Source organism: Chiloscyllium punctatum, chromosome 23, assembly GCF_047496795.1.
Source record: "Chiloscyllium punctatum isolate Juve2018m chromosome 23, sChiPun1.3, whole genome shotgun sequence".
NCBI classification, from domain to species: domain Eukaryota; kingdom Metazoa; phylum Chordata; class Chondrichthyes; order Orectolobiformes; family Hemiscylliidae; genus Chiloscyllium; species Chiloscyllium punctatum.
Window position 1 is genome coordinate 86,689,737 of NC_092761.1, and position 24,148 is coordinate 86,713,884.

At 40.9% G+C, this 24,148-nt stretch overlaps 1 protein-coding gene across 1 annotated transcript in view; it reads right to left on the reverse strand.

Annotated features, from left to right (window-relative positions):
• Nucleotides 1-22,499, reverse strand: part of LOC140494208 (carotenoid-cleaving dioxygenase, mitochondrial-like) — a 77,197-nt gene extending 54,698 nt beyond the window's left edge. Inside the window, exons 1-3 of the mRNA XM_072593374.1 lie at nt 22,350-22,499; nt 17,880-17,948; nt 12,696-12,807 (exon numbers count right to left, since the gene is read on the reverse strand). Coding sequence (XP_072449475.1) covers nt 12,696-12,807; nt 17,880-17,948; nt 22,350-22,352 — 184 coding nt within the window. The 5' untranslated portion in view covers nt 22,353-22,499. The remainder of the gene's footprint in view (nt 1-12,695; nt 12,808-17,879; nt 17,949-22,349) is intronic.
• Nucleotides 22,500-24,148: the final 1,649 nt, after the last annotated feature.

Here is a 24,148-nt window from a genome sequence, read left to right on the forward strand (position 1 = left end):
GTCTGCTGGAGATCAGTGGGTTACCAACTGGACAAATTTAAAGGGTGGTTTTACCCGGCCTACAACCTCTCCTATGAGCCCCCAGCCCTGACCATTGCTGACACACACACACTGGCCACCTGCGGGATCCATCTGTTTAAAAAGCACACAGCCATCCAGATGGGAGCCAGTGCACTGACTCCCTGTTCCTAACTCATGCAGCACGTTGATCCACTGCAGAAGGCAGCATTTTAAACTTACAGGTCCTCAACAGGACCAGCCAGAACCCCACCTTCCTCACTGTCTGGACAGGGACCCAGACCCACCATCTCTGGATCTACAACAGCACCTATGTATCTGTGGCCGCAAAGCTTACCCCTGGTTGCTGTTTTCTTGGACTGGGAGCTGCTATGTCAGGTACGCCGTACCATTCATGTATCACTCCCAGATCCCCCCCCCATTACCAAAGCCCATGACTCACAGCAGACAAGCCCTCGCTGCCACTGAAGCAGCTCTCTACCTGATGTCACCCCACTCTGCAACCCTACGGTTACAAATAGAAGCCCACAAATTCGCAGCCACACTAGAGGAGGTGGCAAACTCCACAGGAGGTGTATTCATCCAGCTGAATGTGGAGGCTGTTGCCATCCAAACTATGACTCTGTAGAACAGGATGGCCCTGGATTACCTGCTCGCTGCAAAAGGGGACACATGCACCATCATTGGTGCTGACTGCTGCACTTACATTTCTGACCCCAGTGAAAACATCACAGACCTTGCCCAACATATCCGGCAGGCAGCTTCTGACCTGCATGACCAGAATACCCGTTGGGATTTATGGGACTGGACAGCCTCCTGGCTGGGGTCATGGGGCACAGCCCTACTACAGGACTGATAGCCCTCACTGCTATCATTACTGGCCTTTTAGTGCCAGCCATGGCCATCCGACTGTGCTGCTCACGCCAATGTGCAACCCTGTTACCCGCTGCCCCCTCACTACTCAGCTAGCACAAATCCACTGGGAGAATATCCCTGCCCCTGGAATAACCTCTGCTGGGCCAGATTCGGACACTGAGAGCTACGTCTCCGGTACAGAGCACCCCGCACCCCCCGCCCCACCTGACAATCCCCCTGGCTCTGGCTACATTACCCTCTTCTCGTCCCTCCCCTAAGCAAAACAAAAAAAGGGGGGAATTGTGGGAAAAGATATGTTAACCCACGAGAGGCCCACAAAAGCAAATTGCCAAAATTGTACCAGGACACCCAGAATTCCCGAGCAGCTCACAAACTGGGTCAGACAGCAGGCAGACAATGGAATACACTTTAAGCTCCCATGGACATGACAGATATCTCAAAGCCCTAAGGGCAGTTTCACAACCCAGCAATACCAAAGCCACACAAAGATCAGGACAGACAGACAGGCACCAGCAAGAACATGCTCCAGGAACAGGACAATGGAAGCACCTCACCACTTCAGAAAAATACACCTACCTGTGAAGATGAATGGAACCATGATACTGTCATTGTTGCATTGTGTGAAGGAACAGGACATTCATCCGATAAACTGTTTTCCAATTAGCATCCTTGCAACTAAATTACTCCATTTCCAGAAACATTATAGTTTCCCATTTCTTAATCAGTGTCATTTGCAGCATTACTATAAAACTGGTCTCATCCTCAGCTCTGGGAAGAGACATCTGATCCATCTGTGCAAACTCAGTTCTGTGTCAGCCTGGGTCAATTTCTCCTCCAGCGATATAGCTTGCAATAAACTGTCAATTTCACTTTGAGCTGTGTTTTGTGATCTCTAACCTATTGGGCAAATTTCTCGGACAGAAGCAAAGTATACATTACCTCCTCCAACTTCAGGCACAATATCCCTGATCAGCATTACCCTCATCTTCTTGTTCCTCACATCAGTGTAGAATACCTGGGGTTTTCCTTAATCCTAACCACCAAGGCTTTTTCATGCCCCCTTCTAGCTGTTCTAAGTCTATTCTTCAGTTCCTTCCTCACTATCTCGTAACCCTCTAGAGCCCTGTCTGATCCTTGTTTCCTCAACCTTAAGTAAGCTTCCTTCTTCCTCTTAACAAGATATTCCACATCCATTGTCACACAAGGTTCCTTCACCCTACCATCCTTTCCTTGCCTCAGTGAGACAAACCTATCCAGCAGTCACAGCAAGTGATCTCTAAAATCCTTCCACATTTGTCGTGCATTTCCCTGAGAATATCTGTTCCCAACTCCATAATTCCTGCTTAATCGCCTTGTAATTTCCTCTCTTCACAATTAAATACTCACCCATACTGTCTGCTCCTATTTCTCTCCATAGCTATAGTAAAGGTCAGGAAGTTATGATCATTATAACCGAAATGCTCTCCCAGCGAGAGATCTGACACCTGACGTGGTTCGTTGCCAAGCACCAAATCCAATATGGCCTCCCCTCTAGTTAGCCTATTCACATAAAGTCAGGAATCCTTCCTGGACACATCTGACAAAGTCTGTTCCATGGAAACTATTTGCACGAAGGAGGTTTCAATCAATATTGGGAAAGTTAAAAGTCACTCACAACAACAACTCTGTTACTTCAGCACCTTTCCAAAATCTGCCTCCCAATCTGCTCCTTCGTGTCTCTGTTGCTATTGGAGGGTCTATAGAAAACTCCCAATAAAGTGACTGCACCTTTCCTAATTCTGACTTCCATCCACACTGATCCTGTGGTCAAACCTTCCTTGACAACCTCCTTTCTGCAGCTGTTCTGCTGTCCCTGATTAGCAATCACACTCCCATCTCTTTTATTTTCCTCCCCATTCCTTTTGAAACATCTAAACCCGGAACATCCAACAACCATTCCTACTCCTGTGATATTCAAGTGTCTGTAATGACCACAACATCGTGGCTCCATGTACAGATCATGCTCTAAGTTCATCACCCTTATTCCTGACATTTCTTGTGGTAAAATACACACTTCAACCTTTCACGTGGACTGCAACTTTGTTCAATGAACTATCCTTCCTCACCGACTCTCTGCATTCATTATTTACCTGTTCACCAGCTACTCCATCCTCAGATCTGTAGCTCCTGCTACCATCCCCTGGCCACATGGGTTTACACCCTCCCGAAAATCTCTAGCAAATCTCCTGCTCAGGATATTGTGCCCCTCCAGCTCAGATGCAACCCATCCTCCTTATACAAGTCCTACCTTCCCAAAAGAGTGATCAGATACACTCACTCTCTGTTCCTAGCCTCACGAGCATGTGACACCAGTAACAATCCTGAGATTACTACTCTACTTGTCCTGCCTTTTAGCTTCCAACCAATCTTCCTATATTCACTTTTCAGATCCTCATCCCATTTCCTAACTATGTCATTGGGACCAATGTGTAACATAACTTCTGGCTGTTCACCCTTCCCCTTAAGAATCTCAATCTAAGACATCCCTGACCCTGGCACCAGGGAGGCAGTTTACCAGAATGCTATCTTGATTAGAGGATATGAGTTATAACCAGAGTCTAGAAAAACTAAAGCTGTTTTCTCTGGAGCGATGGAAGCTAAGGGGAGACTTGATAGACATCTGCAAAATGAATGAGAAGCATAGAGCGGGTTGACAGAATCTTTCTCCCAGAGTTGAAATGTCTAGATTAGATTAGATTCCCTACAGTGTGGAAACAGGCCCCTTGACCCAACAAGTCCACATCGACCCTCCAAACAGCAATCCACCCAGACCAATTTCCCTCTGACTAATGCACCTAACACTATGGACAATTCACCTGACCTGCACATCTTTGGACGGTGGTAGGAAACCCATGCACACATGTGGAGAATGTGCAAACTCCACACAGAGTCACCTGAGGCTAGAATCGAACCCAGGTCCATAGTGCTGTGAGACAGCAGTGCTAACCACTGAGCCACCATGCCGTCATAAATTTAATTATTGCCTGGAGAGAGAACCCCCTAGAATGGATAGCTTGTGAATCATAGAATCTCGGCAGTATAGAAGCAGGCCATTTGGACCATGAAGTCCATGCTGACAATTAGAGCATCCCACCCAGACCCACCTAACCTGCACATCTTTGGATTGTGAAAGGAAACTAGAGCATCTCGAGGAAGTCCATGCAGACACTGGGCAAAAGTGCAAACTCAACACAGGCAATTACCATAGGGTGGAATTGAACCTGGGTCCCTAGTGCTGTGAGGTAGTAGTGCTAACCACTGAGCCACCATGTCACCTTATTATGGGGGGATGCATTTAAAGTGAGAGAGGGAAAGTTCAAAGTAGATGAGGGGCAAGTTTCTTTTTACGCGGAGAATGATTGGTGTATGGAACATGCTGCCAGGGTGATGTTGGAAGCAGATACGTTTAAGGGGCTTTTAAATAAGCACATGAATTATGTAAGGAACGGAGAGATGTTGTCCAAGAGCCCGCAGAAGGGATTAGTTTAACTTGGCGTAATGCTCAGCACAACATGATGGGCTTGAGGATCCGTTCCTGTGTGGTACATTTCAATGTTCCAAACATATGATAATATGAAAGCATTTTAACTGGCTTGCAACCTAGTTCAGGGGTGAAAGGATAAATTGATGAAATTATAAATAGGATCAATGTGAGAGCCCTTGTGGTGCAATAGTCGTGTCCCTACCTCTCAGTGAAGAAGCATGGGTTCAAACCTACTCTGCAAATATATCACATCCATGGACAGGTTGATTAAAAATACCTAAGTGGTAATGGCCCTACCTCTGGATCAGGAGGTCTGGGTTCAGTCCCACCTGCTCCTGAAGTATGTAATAACATTTCTGAACAAGTATATTAGGTAAATATCAATATAGTGTTATGATGAGATGTGCTGATGATCTGCATCTACTATGCTATGATACTTATGTTAGCTTCCATAACATGAATATAAGACATGGATCACATAATACTGAAGAATTCAACAAACTTTAATAACAGTTCCTGATATGTACACCCAATTACAGGCACTTGTGTGTTTGGGTTCAAACCAAGCAGCTCACGTGCTGTACCATGTTTCCTCAGAATGTCATGCTCCAAGCAGACAGAGCTCAGGAAGGTAGAGACTCAGAACTTTATACCATTAGGTTACATGTTATGATACAGTGAGGACAGCTGAACTTGCACATTGGCATTGCAGTGCGATTGTACTACTACACAGAATTGATGATCTATTATACGATTTGAAACATCAGGTTGTACTGTAGATTGCCACTTATGGGAATGCATTTATTTTAAGGTACTTAGAGGTTAAAATGTTGGCCTTATTCCTGCATCAATTCTGGCTTTCAGATGCATTTAGCTACATTTAGAGGTCACATGGTGTTGATGATCATATAGCTTCAGATCGACAATGTGTGAGATATACTCTATGAAAGGATTGGCAAAAGTGAGGACTGCAAATGCTGGAGAGAGTCAAGATGTTGGAAATGTACAGCATGTCAGGCAGGATCTGAGGAGCAAGAAAATCAATGTTTCGGGCAGAAGCCCTTCAACAGGAATGCTGCCTCATCTGCCCTTATGCCCGAAGCGTCTGCTCCTCAGATGCTGACTGACCTGCTGCGCTTTTCCAGCACCACACTTTTCAACTCTGGTCTCCAGCATCTGCAGTTCTCACTTTCGCCTCTATGAAAGGTTTGGTCATTCTAAAGGTTGTTTCTCAGTCTGCTGGCTGTTCACTTTGTCAGAGGGTTTGTGTATGTTTGGATTACATTCTGTGCAGCCAGCTTGGCTATGATATATCATCTTGTTGGTCACCTGGGTCTTGTTCCAGGGTTTAGTTTGGCCTTGAAACCAGATTTTCTACACATGCCTACCCAATGTCCTTTATTGCCAGATGCTTGTGGATATAATGAATTACCAGACAACTTGTGTAGGTGTGACAAACCACGTCTAAGACAAATCTTGACAGTTTGGTGCACTTTGCTGGCATTAGAAATGGCGTTGACTGTACCCAAAGCATGTTTGATCTTGGCATGCCACCATGGCTGGATGCTGGTGACCATCTTCCAATAAGACATCAATGGTCCTTTAGCTTGCCAAAAACTTATGCCAGAAGGCTTTGATTGGAGTAGAAGTGATGAATTGAAAGTGACTGCAAGTTATATCAGTCTAGATTTTACCAATTATGACACCAGTGTCCCTTTGAAAAATTGGGAGTTAAGAGAAAACTCTACGCAGGTTGGAAGGAACATTGTTGTAGTTGGAGATCAGTCTTCTCAGCTTCAAGATATATTTACAAGAGTCCCTCACAGTTGTGTGCTCAACTCAACCATCTTCAGCTGCTTCATCAATGACCTCCAACCGATAATAAGCTTGAAAGTTCAGCTCCATTCACAAGTCCTCAGTGAAGCAATGTCCTCAATGACCAAATGCAACAAGACCTGGACAATATCTAGGCTTGGGCTGAGAAATAGCAAGTAACATTTATATTACATAATTTCCGATCTGTGACCATCTTCAACAAGACAGAATCTAATTACCATTGACATTCAATGGCATTACTATGACTGAATTCCCCCACTATCAATATCTGAGGAAGTGAAATGGATCAGCCATATAAACATGATGACTATAAGAAAGAGTCAAAGGGTAGAAATCCTGTAGAAGCAATTCACTTGCTAAAACCCCAAAGCCTGTCTACCATTTGCAAGGCATAAATCTGAAGTCTGATCGAATGCTCTTCACTTTCCTGATTGACTGCAGCTCCAACAATACTCAAGAAGCTTGATGCCACCAATGTCAAAGCAGTTTGCTTGATTGGCAGCAAATCCGTAAATACTCACTCCGATAAGAAAATTCATACCACCGTTTTTCTGGAAGAAAAGCATATTTGCTTTCAATGCTTAGTCATTAGTAGGTATAAAAAGTGAATTTTCTTCTAAATGAAAAAACAGAAGTTAATTTCAATGCATTTGTAATTTTGATTATTTAACATTTTTCAAATAGCTAATCAGCCATTTATCAGTAACTATGCTATACAGATCAATAATCCATCTACATAGACCATAGCTATTGGAGAAAGTATGAAAAGGAAAACGTTTTTGTTCTCAGGACGCATTACTCATGACAGGCTGCTCTAGCTTGCTGCTTGAACTTTTTTCTTGAGTTTGTACAATTGAATGTCTTGGAAGATCACTTTAGTAGGTGCTAATCGTTGCCATGCAGAGCGCATTAGTTATGGATAAGTGTAATTCAATAGCTTAACCACTCGTCATATGTGACTCATTAGAAATCCGGATAATTTAATTTTGATTAGCAAATAACAAAGGAACAAAAGATATTCAATGCACATGTGATACCATTATGCGTATACACAATGTATGCAAGTGAACTCTAAATACTATGCTGAAATATTAAGCTATTAAAACAAGGCTTTTTTTATCGTGATAAGTTTCTTACATCCTTGGTTGCTTTTAAAATGGTATGCAACATGAATGAAAACAGACCTCAGCAACCATTGAAACAAGAGGAACATTGGTAGAGGGTAATTCTCATTATTAAGCAAAACACTTTTGTTTATTTAGCATTTTTCACAACTTCTGGATATCCCAAAACACTTTATAGACAATTAAATACTTTTGCGGTATTGCCACTGATCTATGAAGGTAATGCTGCAGCTAATTTGTCCACACCAAGCTCCCTAAACAGAAACATAATAATGACAACATATTGTAGTTTAGTAATGTTGGTTGCTGATAGTCAGGACACAGGGAGAACTCACCACTCCTGTGCAAAATAGTCTGGGGGCAGTGGTGGTAGTGATGACGTTGAGCTTTGACTCAGGACCTCGCACAGGTCCAGGCAGCAGCAGCAGAAGTGGAGGTGGTGATGTTCCAGGGGCAATTTCCAGTGTCAGGAGAGAGATCGCAGAAGCCAAATATGTGAATGGGAGCTGTGGCCTATGACAGAACTGTACAATTCCAAGTCTTATGCTTTAATTTCTTGCTTTTTATTTAGTTTTGCTTTGATTTCTTGATTTTTATTTAGAAATTTAAGAAGGCGCCTGATAGTGGTATTCTTTTGCACTTTTTGCTGCATTCCTGTCCTCCAGTACATGTGATAATAAATCTAATTTAATTTAATACTGCATCTATCTGAAGACTCTTAAAGTCTTGTTTGAAATACAACACCTTTGTCATAGCAAAATAACCGCAGCACTACTTTGAAGTGTTGATCTAAAACCTTTGAAGTGAAAAGCACTTTGGCATTGTTCTAAGATTACCAAATTGGTCTTATCTATGTAAAAAAACCTCCAGTCCTTCCAGAAGACCACCAGATGACTGCACTAAATGTTTTGACATATTTCAAGTAGGGTGCAAATGATAAACAGATCATAAAAAGTCATTTGAGATGCTAGTGAAAAATCACAAAAACCTGTTACAAATAAGACTGTAGTAGATACAGGGGAGTTCCAGCATAATTAACATCCCCACTGCATAATGAAAATTCACTCAGCAAGTATCAAATCTCATGTTGTGCTTCCAAGTAATACTACACAAATTTAATAAATGTAGGTAAAACATTTATGCATTTTATTTAAAATGAAATTAATGATACATGCATCTTCTAAAAGGAGTGAAACACCGAAGGCTAGTGAAATATTGACTTCTTCCCTCATAAGTAAAACTATCACTTAAACTTCACATTCTCACTTGTGAACTATCATGTACTCCTTTCTGAAACCAATTATGTTTTCACACTATTGCCTATTATTTCCAGTTAACAAACTTTAGAAAAACACTATAACCCTATGTTACTTGGCAAATGTATCTCTTTAAGGTTTATATAAATTTGAGATGATGGGTGAAAAAACATTCAAGAGGATAATATTCAAACAGGACGTAAACATTGCTTCAGTCATTTCTAAATGTACTTGAAACTACAGCATTTATCTTATTTCAAATATCATCAAAATGTTACATCAAGCCAAATAAAATCATTCTGTATGAAGAGCATTAGCAATCATGGTAAGTTTATGTCTAAGACCTTCTTTCTTCTGTTTCAGATATCTTTCCATGGCCCTGGCTTCCTCAAGTATTGTGTTAAGCTGTTGGACATGCTTGGCATTCACTGCTGTTCTTTGACTTAAATAAGTAGCAAGAAAGATTTAGTTAGAGTCTGAATAATTCATATAATGTCCAGTTTAAATTTATTGAAAATAGTTACCTTAAAGTTTCGGTATATGTAGACAGCAGAACATTAACTACTTCATTGACATCTGTTGAAAAACACAAGAGCTGGAGTTGACAATAAAATGTTCTAAATACAATTGTGTCATATTCACAAAGTCAGAGTGATTGACTAGACTAATGTATTCATGAAATTAAAAATCACTGGTGCAGTATTTGTGAATTTATTCAATCACAGAAATAACTCAAGAAAAGATAAGTATGGAATAACAATAAATATAATTTATTATAGAAGAATTAAGTAAGCTAATTATTTGTGTAAACTGGCCTTTGACCAATTTATCCGTGATGCATGCTCCAGTAAGTTAAGCATTTTTTGATGAACATGCTAATTTCTATGAATAGTTTCCAGCATCAGCAGTCCTCACTTTCTCCTAATTTCTATGAATAGTTAAGGTACTAGTTCTTGGAAGACAATTCTAAATGTTTCTTTGATTGATCCTAAGGAAGATTAACTAGAACCAGGATAATTATGATCAAGATATATACACAAATAAACAAACACATTTTAGTAAATCAGATGTGAGTAAACACACAAACAAATAAGCTGATAGACCTCTGCTCAGTGTATTGAGTGTGAAATTAAACCACTGCTGCATCAGTCAGATATTATAGATAATCATGCTTCATTGTACTACACCAAGAGCTCTAGAGCCATCTTTAGGACTTTCATTCTGCTCTAAAATACATTTACTGTTCTGGATGTAGGTTTGTTCCCTGAGCTGCAAGGTTCGTTTACAGACGTTTCGTCACCATACTAGGTAACATCTTCAGTGAGCCTCTGGATGAATCACTGGTGTATTTATGTGTTTGAGTCTCTTTGGGTTGGTGATGTCATTTCCTGTTTTTTTCTCAGGGGTAGTAAATGGGATCCAAGACAATGTTTGTTGATAGTATTCCAGTTGGAATGCCATGCTTCTACGAATTCTTGTGTGTATTTCTGTTTGGCTTGTCCTAGGATGGATGTGGTGCCCCAGTCGAAGTGGTGTCCTTCCTCATCCATATGTAAGGATACTAGTGAGAGTGGGTCATGTCTTTTTGTGGCTAGTTGATATTCATGTACGAGAATTCCTAGAAGCATGGCATTCCAACTGGAACATCATCATCCAGAGGCTCACTGAAGATGTTACCTAGTATGGTGATGAAACGTCTGAAAATGAACCTTCCAACTCAGTGAGCACACCTACATCCAGAACCTCAACCTGAGCTACAAATCTTCACAAATCTCACTAACATTTACTGTCATAACTAAAACTCTGTTTATCAATGTTTTAATAGAACTTCCTGATAATCCACTATTTATTATTTTAAAAACTAAGTTGCAACAAATTTTCCAATTATGTATTTTTGTCAGCAATTAATTATTTGCAGAATGTTTTCTTAAAAGTCACAGCATAATACTGATTGCTGTTCAACATCAGCCGAAGGCCTCACCCACCAGATGGAATGTGGGAGTTAGCCTCTTCTGCTGACTAAAAGCGTTGGCTGGATTTAATGGTTGTCAGGCAGTTAAATGGGTACCCTAAGTAGCTATTTCCATTGGGGTGGTCCACAGTTGGACACATCCTATAAAAAGGACATCATCTCAACATAAAGCCTTGTAATGCTGTGAAGACAACTCCTGCCAATAGTGGAAAGAAGAGGCTGTTAGGGCTCTAGAAGCGCCTTGATTAGCCCAAGAGCAGACAGATCACCTAACACCTAACTAGTAGTAGGTAATAGGTGCAGTGCCCTCTCTGTCCTTGATTTGGAGATGCCGGTGTTGGACTGGGGTGTACAAAGTTAAAAATCACACAACCACCTGATGATGGAGCAGCGCTCTGAAAGCTAGTGTGCTTCCAATTAAACCTGTTGGACTATAACCTGGTGTTGTGTGATTTTTAACTCTCTGTCCTTGGCAGGGATGTAAAATGCCAGTCAGTGGCTTTAATTATTATGCTGTCAAAGGTGAAGATTTGAATAAAGTTCGAGGGGACCGGCCCAATTCCTTGCAACTTTGTGCCAAGCAACCTAATAACTTAACAATTACATACTGTAGATTAATATCTGTCAGTTTGCAAAAGGTGAAAACTATCCTAGTAAAAAGCAAAATCACAAAGATATCAAAGTCTTCTTTCAGCTAATTTGTCAGTCTAAAAACTTCAGGGATACAAGCCTAGTCATAGGATTTTTATAGTAGCAGTCGATAAATTATGTTCACATGATGCTACATAACATATCCAGAAATTTGGAGTTCAATGATAGGGCCCTTTGAAGGACACCGGATTGGAATTTATCCGGACAGTTTTCACCATTTGTAGCAGGCTCTTGTGGCGCAGTGATAGATCCTTACATCTGGGCCAAAAGGCAGAGGTTCAAGTCTCACCTTCTCTAGAAGTGTTTGATATCAAATCTGAATAGATTGATCAGGAAAATACCTTACTTAGGAAAATGAGCAGGCTGAAGTAAATGTGATTTTACATGAGATGGCAAAGCGTTTAAGTAAAATGATCAAAATAAAAAAAAATTCTACTTAGCAACTGCCTTTTACAATTATCAGCAGCTGCACCTGGAATCTCATTACTAAGACAACACTAATTTTTAAAATATTAATTCATAGGGTGTGATGTCCCTGGTAAAGTCAGCACTTACTATCTATTCCTAGATACCTTTGGTACTGGTATTGGGCTGTCTTCTTGAACTGCCGCAATCCATGTGGTATAGGTAGACCCACAGTGATGTTAGAAAGGGAGTTCCAGGATTTTGACTCTGTGACAGCGAAGGAATGACAATATGTTTCCGAATCAGGATGATGTGTCTTGGAGAGATGCTGGTGACAGTGTTCCCATGCATCTGCATCCCTTGTAATTTTAGGTGGGAGAAGTCATCTAGATCCTAATTTGCTTGAAACTGACAAACATTTTAAACTGGTAGTAAGCATTAGTAAACTGCTCAAAATGTTGCACTTAAAATATCATAAGCTGAAAAAATATAATCAAATCTCATGGTAATGGTAAATAGAAGTATTTGCCCTAGACAATCCCAGTTAGTGTGGATGGTACAAGTGGTGAGGACTGTACTGAGCAGCTACAATGAATCACTGATTTAAAGACATGACACGGTCTGCTTTTGGAAACAGTCAATGATCCTGAGCTCAAGGAAAAGCTAAAATAAAATCAAAAATTAGTATATAATCTGTGAAATCATTTTATATCCTGCTGTCCTAGATCAGAAGCCTGCACCTTTCAATCAAACATGACACATCTAAGTTTGTAAATACCAATTTATTTTGGAGTTGCTTTTTATTAATGTGCAAGCATGTTGCACAACACTTGTGAAACATGAAAAAAGTATTTGTGGTAAGTTATGAAGAGTTAATAAAAAAATTGAGCTGAATATTTAATCAGTTTAAATTTTAAGAAGAATGTTTTTTAAAAAAGTTAGGAGTTAATCCACTTCCGACAAAAGAGATAGTGTCATTCTGATTTATTTTAAAAAAGAAATGTTCAGTAAATATTACACCGATGCTGAATTACCTTGCAATATCTTTTCTACTGATCCTGAATTAGAAGAGCACCCTCCTCCATCTGAAGTAGAAGTCGAAGCCACATGTCTTTTGGTTTGCATGGGAGTTTCACAATATTCATTCTATGATATGCAAGATGTAGAGACAGATTAGAATTATACCCTTGAATTCTGCATCGTATATCAAAAACTTTTGCCTTTTCACTCTGGATCAACAGTGCAAAGATAACAGCACTTTTTTTATTTTGCTAAACAAATGTACTTTTTCTTCTTTCAGCAGTTGATTAGGCAGTACGGCCATTAGATCAATTTCATCAGTGTGTACAACAACATTAGCAGGATTGGCCTACTGATCTTGAAAGAAAATTCAGTGAATTGGAACACATCGACATTTAATTAATGTTTTTGGTTAGATAGGGAGTATGAGTATGAAAGTACGATGATTCAAACTGTGCAGCAAACAGTCGGATCACCAGTAAATAGTCCAATAAGGTTGAATTTAGGCTGGTTTCTGATCTTTCTACTTGTTCACACAAAATATCTGATCAAAAAAGTATGATAACCTACCTACATGCCTTCAAGGACAAATAAACAAATCCAATAATGTAAGACAATAACAGCAGTAGCTGTAGCATTGATCCAGTGAGAGAGTGAGGTATAATCAAGGGCATAGGACCATAGGGTGAAACTATTTCAATCTTTCGAACAGGAATTCTTTCTGTACATGTAATGACAGGTTGGTAAAGGTTAGATGGGGGAAGCTTTCCTTGCTTTAGAATTCTAACCCTCAAGAATCTCTCTCTAAATTAATAAACTGAAATAACTGCACAGGGGCCGTATCCTGTCACCAAGTCACCCTTTATTTATCCATGCTCAATACATGGGCTCGGTCCAGCAAGCTCAGAGAAAACCTTCTGAATCTCACGTTTTTAACCTGTCAGCCAGGGTTCCTTGATTGGCCCAAGTTAACTCCAAGCAAGGATCTCATAATCATTGAGAAAGTTTATAGCCTTAAAACTTGTCCTTAAACATTTAGACTAAAACATAATTTTGAATTATGGAGCACATTTGCTGCACACTGGGCAGTGGACAGGCAGGGAGGGTAAGATGGTTGAGAACATTTGCCTTAACATCAGCAAATCTGTATAAAGAAGACACCGAGTGATAACATTCACAGCTGTTCCTTCGTGAAATTAATAAACAATGTTTAATTCTGACCTCGGAATGAAACTCGGTATCAATTAATTTCTCTCTTGAATTATTGTCCTTCACTATTGCTTGTTTAGTTCAGAACATGCAGTGCTTTCATTAACTTTTGTGGTTAAACAGTGACGCATTTGTAAACCTGTGTATAAAAATAGTCTGTTTTTGATAGTACGACAGTATGGCTTGCCAAGGCTCTTAAAGAGGTGATGCTCTACTCTCCTGGATTAATAGAATCTAGTTAGCCTGGCCTATAGGTATCAGTGTTATGTTGTAACAGTGATGCTATTAGTAAATGAGGGAATGATTAAACTAAACTGTCTGTAAGAGTTTTTTTTTATTCCAGACTACCAAAGAGTACAATCTCTGGGACAAACCATGAGAGAGGCTTACAGGTCTGAGTCCACAAGAGATTCCCTGAACCGTCTCAAATCTGTACTTCAACACACCTGGCCCTAGTTTGAATCACTCTGTTGATATCAACTGAATCCACGTTACTTCCACCTTCAGTGGTCAATATCAATAACATGCACAGTATCCCAGATAGGCAAACTGAAAATATTAGCTAAGCCAGTTAACAGATGGAACATAATAGGACCTTGTTTTCCTGGGTAAGAGCCAACAGAACTCCACTTGAGTTGCCTGAATGACTCCTGACCTTCAGTTTAAACACAGGCTGTAATTTCCAATAACCAATTTTCCTTTGCAAGATCATTAAAACAAGTTACCTAATTGGATCTACCCAATTTGTCAGTCTTTTCTCTAATGATCCTTTACACAGCAATTCCCCATGTTCAAAAGTTTAGTTCTTAGTACTGATGAATGAACAATGTTCATTCTCAATCATTGGTAGTAAGAAACAGTTCACATGTATAAAGTGCCTATAACAAATGGGCAGCTCCAGTTTGAACAGAGAGGACCAGCTGATTGTTTGAATAATCCTGGCGCAATCAGATACCATAACAGGACAATTTTCACAGAATCACAGAACTATTATTGTGCAATGGTGCTATTGCTCAGTCCATCATGTTTGCATGGGCTTGCCAATTTCTTGTCCTTTTCCCCATAATGCTGCACATTATTTGAATAGAAACAATCATCCTTTACTCTTTTGAATGCCCCGACTGACCTGTCTCCATCAGAATTCCAGGCAGTGCATTCTAGACCCTAACTACATATCTCTTCTCAGCTTCCATTTGCTTCTTTTGCCACAGGAAATCTGTGCCCTTGGTTCTCAATCCTTTTACGAGTGGGAACAATTTCTCCCCAATCACTCTGCTCGGGCTCCTCATAATTTTGGAAACTTCTGTCAAATCTCTCTTATGCTTTTCCTCTGGAAGCAGAACATTCCCAACTTCTTGAATCTTTCCTCAAAGCTTCATCCTTGCAACCATTTTCATAAATCTTTTCTGCTTAGTGTAAAGTATGATAACATGCCACTTGAAACAAAACACAATACTCCAGATGATGTCTAACCAGTGTCTTATAAAAGTTCATTATAACCTCAAATAATAGCAAAATAATGCAGATGCTGCATATCTGAAATATAGTTCAGAAGAAGAATCATTGGACTCAAAATAATGACTGCTTCTCTCTTCACAGATGCTGTCAGACTTGCTGAGTTTCTCTAGTATTTTCTGTTTTTATCTCATAATACCCTCCCTGCTCTAATATTCTATGCCCCTATTAATGAAACATCGAATACTGTATGCTTAGTTAACAACCAGTCATGCTACTTTTAACGACCTATTCATCAAACAGTATTATCTCAAACTTTTCTGCACTGAACCTCATCTACCTTTCCATTCTGTCTTGTCAATAATCTTTTAAAGTTCCATTCTCCTCATAGTTTACAATTCTCCAAAGTTGTCTGTCGTCTTCAAAATTTAAAATTGTTCCTAGCACACCAAGATCTGTTGGTGGTAGAGGGAGTGAATGTTTGTGGATGTGGGGCGGCACGGTGGCACAGTGGTTAGCACTGCTGCCTCACAGCGCCAGAGACCCGGGTTCATTTCCCACCTCAGGCGACTGACTGTGTGGAGTTTGCACATTCTCCCCGTGTCTGCGTGGGTTTCCTCCGGGTGCTCCGGTTTCCTCCCACAGTCCAAAGATGTGCAGGTCAGGTGAATTGGCCATGCTAAATTGCCCGTAGTGTTAGGTAAGGGGTATGGGTGGGTTGCGCTTCGGCGGGGCGGTGTGGACTTGTTGGGCCGAAGGGCCTGTTTCCACACTGTAAGTAATCTAATCTATATTATCAATATATATATAAAATAAAACAAGGATCCCAACACCAAAACCTGAGAAATCCCATGACAAATGCTCCAGCCAAAAAAATGCATTAAAACTGTTGTTTCTTATCCCTCATTTAATCTTTATCCATGTAACTCATATCCCTTTTATAACGTTAATATAATTTTAAAGCTGACACCACAATTAGTCTGGATTAGATTGGGACGTCTTCAGAGATTTGGGCGCTAGAGGATCATTTGCCTGAGGTAGATACTCTTGATTGATAAACAGCAAGAATTGAGACGTATTGGCCACAGATTCACATTATGTCATGATGAGACATTAAATTAAAGTACCTGCCCATATTATCTTATCATGTAAACGTCTTACCCTATATTTACTATCACTATTAGTCTACTGATAGCAAAATCTAAACTCAGAATACAAATATATCAACAGAACAACAATGTGAAAATAACTAATAATGAACAGATTACAATATCAATATCAAAAATGTTAAAATGGCATTATACATGATTCTCTCCAGTAGTCTTTTAGATTTACTGCTTGTATCAAGAAGTGCATACCTATTATGAAGTTAATCGTTGCACCAATAACATCATTTATCACCCAGCCATAGCTGTCCTTGAGAAGGTGATGGTGAGGTGCCTTCTAGAATTACTGCAGTCTATTTTCGGTAGGTACACTCATAATACCATTAAGGAGGAATTCCAGGATTTTGATCCAGCAACATTGAAATGGCATCTTATCTGCAAATCAGAATGATGAGAGCCTTGGGGAAGAACTTGCAGGTGGTGGTATCCCTATGTATTTGTAGCCCTTTTCCTTCTAGGTGGTAGTGGTCATGGGTTTAGAAAGTGCTGTCAATGGAACCTTGGTGAAATTCACCACTGCATCTTGTAGATTGTGCTCACTGCTGCTACAGAGTGTTGGTGGTAGAGGGAGTGAATGTTTGTGGATGTTGTGCCAATTAAGCAGGCTGCTTTGTTCTGGATGGTGTCAAATGTCTTGAGTGTTGTTGGAGATGCACTCATCCAAACAAGTGAGGAGTATTCCATCACATTCCTGACTTGTGCCTTGTAGCTGGTGGGCAGACTTTAAAGAGTCAGGAAATGAAGTATTCACACCTTGGACCACTGATGCACAGCAACAATGTATGAATGCTCCCCTGACAGCACCTTCCAAACTTGCAATCTCTATTATCTGGAAGGACAAGGGCAACAGATGCATGAACATTATCTCCTGCAAGATGTGCCCCAAGCTGCACAACATCCTGTTTTGATCTAAATTGCTGCTCCTTCACTGTTGTTCCAATGGAACTCCCTCCTTACCCTGACCCCAGGATAACAATAGTTCAAGAAGGCAGTTCACTATCACCACTTCAAAGAAAATTAGGGATAAACAACAAATAGTAGCCTAGCTAGCAACATCAATATCCTGTAGAACAACGCATGCTCAAAACTACTGAAAATGTATAGTTAAGAGTATTTATTTTTAACTCAGGCAAAGATCACTGGAATACAAATTTACCTTTACTGCACAAATATAAAGTTGGCAAAAGCAGAGAGAGAGACACTCGGCCAGAATTACATGCTTATAGTAGAGTCTGTCCACTGTGGTCTTCATTTAAATTAACAGAACAGCAAGAGGGTTTGTAATCCTCTCCACCAAATACTTCATACCCAGATATTTGAAGCAAAAAAATCTATTCCTTTCAATAAAAGTTGCATGATGTTGCATACCTCCATTTCTTTTCTACGCTTTATCCCTTTAGTTTCAATAATTTTCACTGGAATAGCTGACATCTGACTCTAAGCATATGAAGAGAAAGTCATATGAATTACCATTCCAATACGAAAAGCATTATATGATATCAGCATTTTTACATGCTTACAGCTCACCTTTCTCCATACTGTGATACAAATTATACAGTAAATACTATTTAACAATGGATAAAATGGTGATTTTTCTTCAGCCTACTGTTAAATTTCATGCAGTATGAATTAACATATCCAGCACATATTAGGGATGAAAAAGAACAAATTCATTGTGAAATGTTCAATTACACAGTAAGTTGTGCATATACTTGTTGTAATATGGAGCATTGATGTTACATGGGCTCCATGTTTGAGGCAGTGATTCTGGGCAGCTTGTAAAATGATAAAACCTCTATACTTTCAAATTGGTATCTACACACTTTGTGAATGGGTTTCACTGTCATCATTTTCTTTTTCTTTTAGGAGAATAAACTACAAATGTCTTATTCAGAAATTGTTTGGCAAATGAAGCAGAAGCAGCTAAGGCACATTCTTTACAATCAGGAAGTAGCTGAATGATCCTTGCGAGCTACTACAAATTGATCATTCCTAAATTCATATAATTTGGAGATGCCGGTGTTGGACTGGGGTGCACAAAGTTAAAAATCACACAACACCAGGTTATAGTTCAACAGGTTTAATTAGAAGCACACTAGCTTTCGGAGCGCCGCTCCTTCATCAGGTGATTGTGGAGAACACAATTCTAAGGCACAGAATTTATAGCAAAAATTTACAGTGTGATGTAACTGAAATTATACATTGAAATATACCTTGATTGTCTGTTGAGTCTTTCATCTGTTCGCAAACCATGATAGCTTCACTTCTTTCATGTGTAAATCACAAAACCTTTTTTTTAAAAGTTGCATTCTCAGGTTAGCTGTAACAATTGATGTTAGCTAGACAATATGTTGAAAGGTGTTAGCCTCCTTTGTACTCTGTCTATGCCATGATGTTTAGATTGATTATAATCTAAAACGTGAGATTACAGAGTTTTACATGAATTCATGCAATTTTGAGCAAAGTACAATGTAACTCTGCAAGTACAAATTCACCCCACAAAATATATGTGTGCATGTGGGTCTTTGTGTCTGTCTGTGTGTGTGTCTGTCTGGGTTGGGATTGTGAGTGTGAGAAAGAGTGTATATGTGTGTGTAGTAAGTGTAGAGTGTCCTAAGTCTGTGAGGGGGTGCATGTGTGAGTGTGTGTGCATGTCTGGGGTTGGGAGTTGTGAGTGTCTGTGAGAGAGAGTGTATATGTGTGTGCATGAGTGTAGAGTGGTCAAAGTCTCTGAGAAGATGCCTGTGAGTGTGGGAGTGTGTGTCTGTAAGGGTGTGTGTGAGTGCCCGTTTGCATGTCTGTGCATTTGTATGTCCATGTGTATGTGTGTGTACAGGAGTGCCTATGTGTGTGTGTAGGAGTGTCTGTGTGTGTACAGTGCAATGGTAGTCACCTGCAATGTGACAGGAACCCAAGGTCGCGGTTGAGGCCCTCCCGACAGGTACGAACTTAGCAATCAGCCTCTGCTCGACCACTTTTCGCTGCTGCCTGTCCCGAAGTCTGCCTTGGAGGATGGTCACCCGAAGGTCTGAGGTCAAATGTCCTGGACCACTGAAGTATTCCCCAACTGGGAGGGAACACTCCTGTCTGTTGATTGTTGTGCAGTGCCCATTCGTCCGTTGTCGTAGCCTTTGCTCAGTTTCCCCAATGTACCAGACAATCAAGGTATTTTTCAACGTATAATTTCAGTTATATCACACTGTAAATTTTTGCTATAAATTCTGTGCCTTAGAATTGTGTCCTCCACAATCACCTGATGAAGGAGCAGTGCTCCGAAAGCTAATGTGCTTCCAATTAAACCTGTTAGACTATAACCTGGTGTTGTGTGATTTTTAACTAAATTTCTATAGGGTATTCAAAGATTTAACTACATAATAATGATAATAAATAGGAGGTGGGACAGACCACCAATACCGTATCAAAAACAGATTGACTATGTCACTCTAGGGAGGTGACAAAACGTCTGAAGAAAACCACAGCAGATCGGCAAATGAATATACAATCCCAATAATAATACTACCCAATGTTTCTTTGAATCTAAAAATCTGCCTCTGGAAATCCTGACCAATTGATTTAGTATTACAAGAAAAACCAAAGATATATACTCCGAACTTTGTTATCTGCATGTTATTTTTATTCATAACAGTTACATATTCCACACAAATGTCTGAGCAAGTAGAACTAGATGTTTGGGAATAGTTAAATAAAGAAAGAATTTATAGGACATCTTCAAGGTAGAAATTTAAGTAATGTTGCCAGCTAAAAGTGCTTTCATCCAAAACTGTTTGTGCCTGTGAGCCTATTTGGCAAAATACTGAGATTCATCAGAAATTGTGAAATTCAGTCTAGGATTATAATTTGATCAACATTAATTTTTTATTTAACTCTTTAACACATATAGAACTTTCTCATTGCTCCTGTGAGTCAGAATGCAGCATGAAGGCTTGCATAACTTGAGCTGACATGAAAATAAAACCTTTATGACGGTCGTGGAATAGATGTTAGGCTTGGCCAATACTTTTCATCACCAGTAGAGAGAATTGATAACAGCTGATAATTGTATAAATGGACTGTGGGCCATGGAAGTTGTATTAGGAGCAGACCAAACTAATGAGTTTTGAGGAAGAAGATACAGGAGAGAGATGGGGAGGAAAAATGAAGTATGTGGAACTAACAACAGTAAAAGCAGAGCCATCAATACTATAGCAAACGACTGATGTTGACAAATGTGATCAAAGTGTGTTTTCAGCATCTAGCTTGACCTCACATTCCAGCCATCTCTTCCTAATAGACCTGTAAATGGCCCCGCATCCCAGGAACTGCAACAGTTCAAGCAGTACATCGCAGCCTTGTGATGGGCAATACAATGATACCTACACGGCGATGTCCAGATTCCATGAACAAATAAAAAATACCAATAGGACTTTGTGGTGCAGTGGTAGTGTCCCTGCCTGAGCTAGAAGGCCCAGGATTAAATCCTACCAGTTCCAGAGATTTCATCACACATCTGAGCAGCTTGATTAAAAAGATACCCTTCTTGTGACAAAGTAGTCTTCTACAACGACTGAAAATCAAAACTCATTATCCAATAAGATGCCATTTGACCATCAGCCAAACCAGCCCCTTTTCCCTACATTTTGATTTTGAACTTTGTCCATCCCAGTCCAATACTGGCACCTCTACATCATGGCTACCATTTACATTTAGAGTTCAAAGAAAATGTACAACTGAATTTTGCTTGATGTCCCTATTATATTTTCTTCCCCATAGTTTCCGCACAGCAATGTCCCAGAGATTTGTTCTCAACTCCTGGAGACTCCAGATCAATACTGCATCATTGGCAACCTCGGAAGAGTCATAGAGATGTACAGCACGGAAATAGACCCTTTGGCCCAACCTGTCCATGCCAAACATAGATCCCAACTCAATCTAGTCCCACCTGCCAGCACCTGGCCCAGATCCCTCCTTCTTATACATATACCCATCCAAATGCCTCTTAAATACTGTAATTGTACTAAACTCCACCACTTCCTCTGGCAGCTCATTCCATACACATACCACCCTCTGCGTGAAAAAGTTGCCCCTTAGGTCTCTTTTATATCTTTCCCCTCTCACCCTAAACCCATGCCCTCTAGTTCTGGACTCCCCGACCCCAGGGAAAAGACTTTGCCTATTTATCATATCCATGCCCCTCAGGATTTTATAAACCTCTATAAGGTCACCCCTCAGTCTCCGACGCTCCAGGGAAAACAGCCCCAGCCTCTCCCTGTAGCTCAGATCCTCCAACCCTGGCAACATCCTTGTAAATTTTTTTCTGAACCCTTTCAAGCTTCTTTCACAACATCTTTCCGATGGGAAGGAGACCAGAATTGCACGCAGTATTCCAACAGTGGCCGAACCAATGTCCCTGTAGTGATGTGCAAAAGACAAGACTTTGAGGAATTGTTGGTTCAGAATGCAATGATAAGACCTTAACCTGAAACACGAGCTCAGTTTCTCTCTCCAGTCGCTGCCAAACCTGTTGAATATTTACTGCTTTTATTTCAGTGTCCACAGGGGTTGATGGTTGGAAAAGACTGAATCACTGAGCGATTACAACACAGGAGGCCATTCTACCCATCATGGCCATGCCAGACCTCTGCAAAATCAACATATCCTGTTCCATTCCCAGGGCTGTTATGGTCTGCAGTGATTTTCCCTTCGCACAGCTCTCTAATTCAGTAAGAGATGATGGCTTCAAGGATTTTGTTTTTAAATTTGAGGCACTGAAAAGCCAGAAGCCCATTTAGTTTTCTACTCCCATCATCGCTTGTCAAATGAGCAAAGTCTTGTACCCACCATCCGAAAGACTGCAAACTTCTACAGACATTTGCCTCAATAATTTGGGTTTTTTTTTCCCCCACGTTGTGAACATAAACCAGGAAGATCAGTCACATTGCAGACTCCCACACGCTGAAGCCGCTCGGAAAACCGTTTCTCAACTGGCGCCAAAAGTGGACCCGCGTGCGCCCGAGAAGCCCCGCCCCTCCCATTGCCCCGCCGTAAAGCCCCGCCCCTTCAATTCACCACGCACCGCCCCTTCCACTGACCGCGCCCAGGAGCCCCGCCCCTTCTACTGACCGCGCCCAGAAGCCCCGCCCCTTCAATTCACCACGCACCGCCCCTTCCACTGACCGCGCCCAGAAGCCCCGCCCCTTCCACTGACCGCGCCCAGGAGCCCCCTCCCTTTATTCATCACGCCCACTTCCATCGATCGTGTCACTTAGCCCCGCCGCTTCTATAAACCACGCCCCAAGCCCCATCCCTTCTATTGGCCACGTTCCCACTGCCCCGACATAAACCCCGCCCATTCATTGACTGCACTCCACTACAGCCCCACCCACTCAATAAACACTTCACTATTGACCACACCCCCGTTGTGACCCCGCCCAGTTACTGACTCCGCCCACCTTTGGCCCCACCCTATTGAATGTTTATTTTTATGCCACCAGAATTGACACACTCATTCACCGTATCCCTTCCCTTGTTCTTTATATACACCACACACAACTCCCTTCAGCTCAACAAGCTTGTTCCAATTCCTAATCCTTATTTAAACCCACTACTTATAGCCCATGCGAGGTTTCTATCCCATTGTTGGTCTCCCATTCATGTGTCCATCATGATACACCTTAATGGTGCTCATGGGTGTACTTCCACCACCTTCACTGACAGTGTGTTCCAGACACTGTGTGAAAAACTTCCTTTGGACTTCTCCATGAACATTCCCCCTCTCATCTTGATCCCATGCCCTCTTGGAGCGGATCTTTTTCATCCTTGGAAGAAAACTCTGACTATCCACCCTATCTATGCCTCTCATAATTTTGTAGACCTCTATCAGGTCACCCTTCAGCATCTGTCTTTCCAGTGAAAACAATCAGAGTTCATCCAACCTTTACTCATAACTAAAACGCTCCAGACCAGGCAACATCCTGGCAAACCTCCTTTGCATCCTCTCCAAAGCATCCACGTTCTTCTGGTAGTGTGGCAACCAGAACTGCACGCAATATTCCAAACGTGGCCTAACTAAAGTTTTGTACAGCTGTGACACAATTTGTCAACTTTTGTATTCGATGCCCTGGCCAAAGAAGACAAGTGTGCTATAAGCTTTCTTGACCACCTCAGCACCTGTGTTGCCAGTTGCAGGGATCTGTACACTTGTTCTGCCTAGATCCCTCTGTATGACTGTGCTCCTAAGAGGTCTGCTGTTTATTGTATAATTTGCACCTGAATTTGATCTTCCAAAATGCATCACATTGCATTTGTCTGGATTAAACTCCATTTGCCATTTCCCTGCCCAAATCACCAATCTATCGATATCCTGCTATATCCTTTGACAAACCTCCTCACTGCCTGCAACTCTGCCAATTTTAGTGTCATCCACAAACCTACTCAGAAGACCATCTGCATTTTCACCCAGATTACTTATGTATATTATAAACAACGAAGGTCTCAGCTCTGATCCCTGTGGAACACCACCAATTACTGAGCTCCATTCCAAAAAGCAATCTGCCACTGCTACTCTCTGTCTATAACCAAGCCAGTTTTGTATCCATCTAGCCAGTTCATCCTGGATCTCATGAGACTCTACCTTCTGT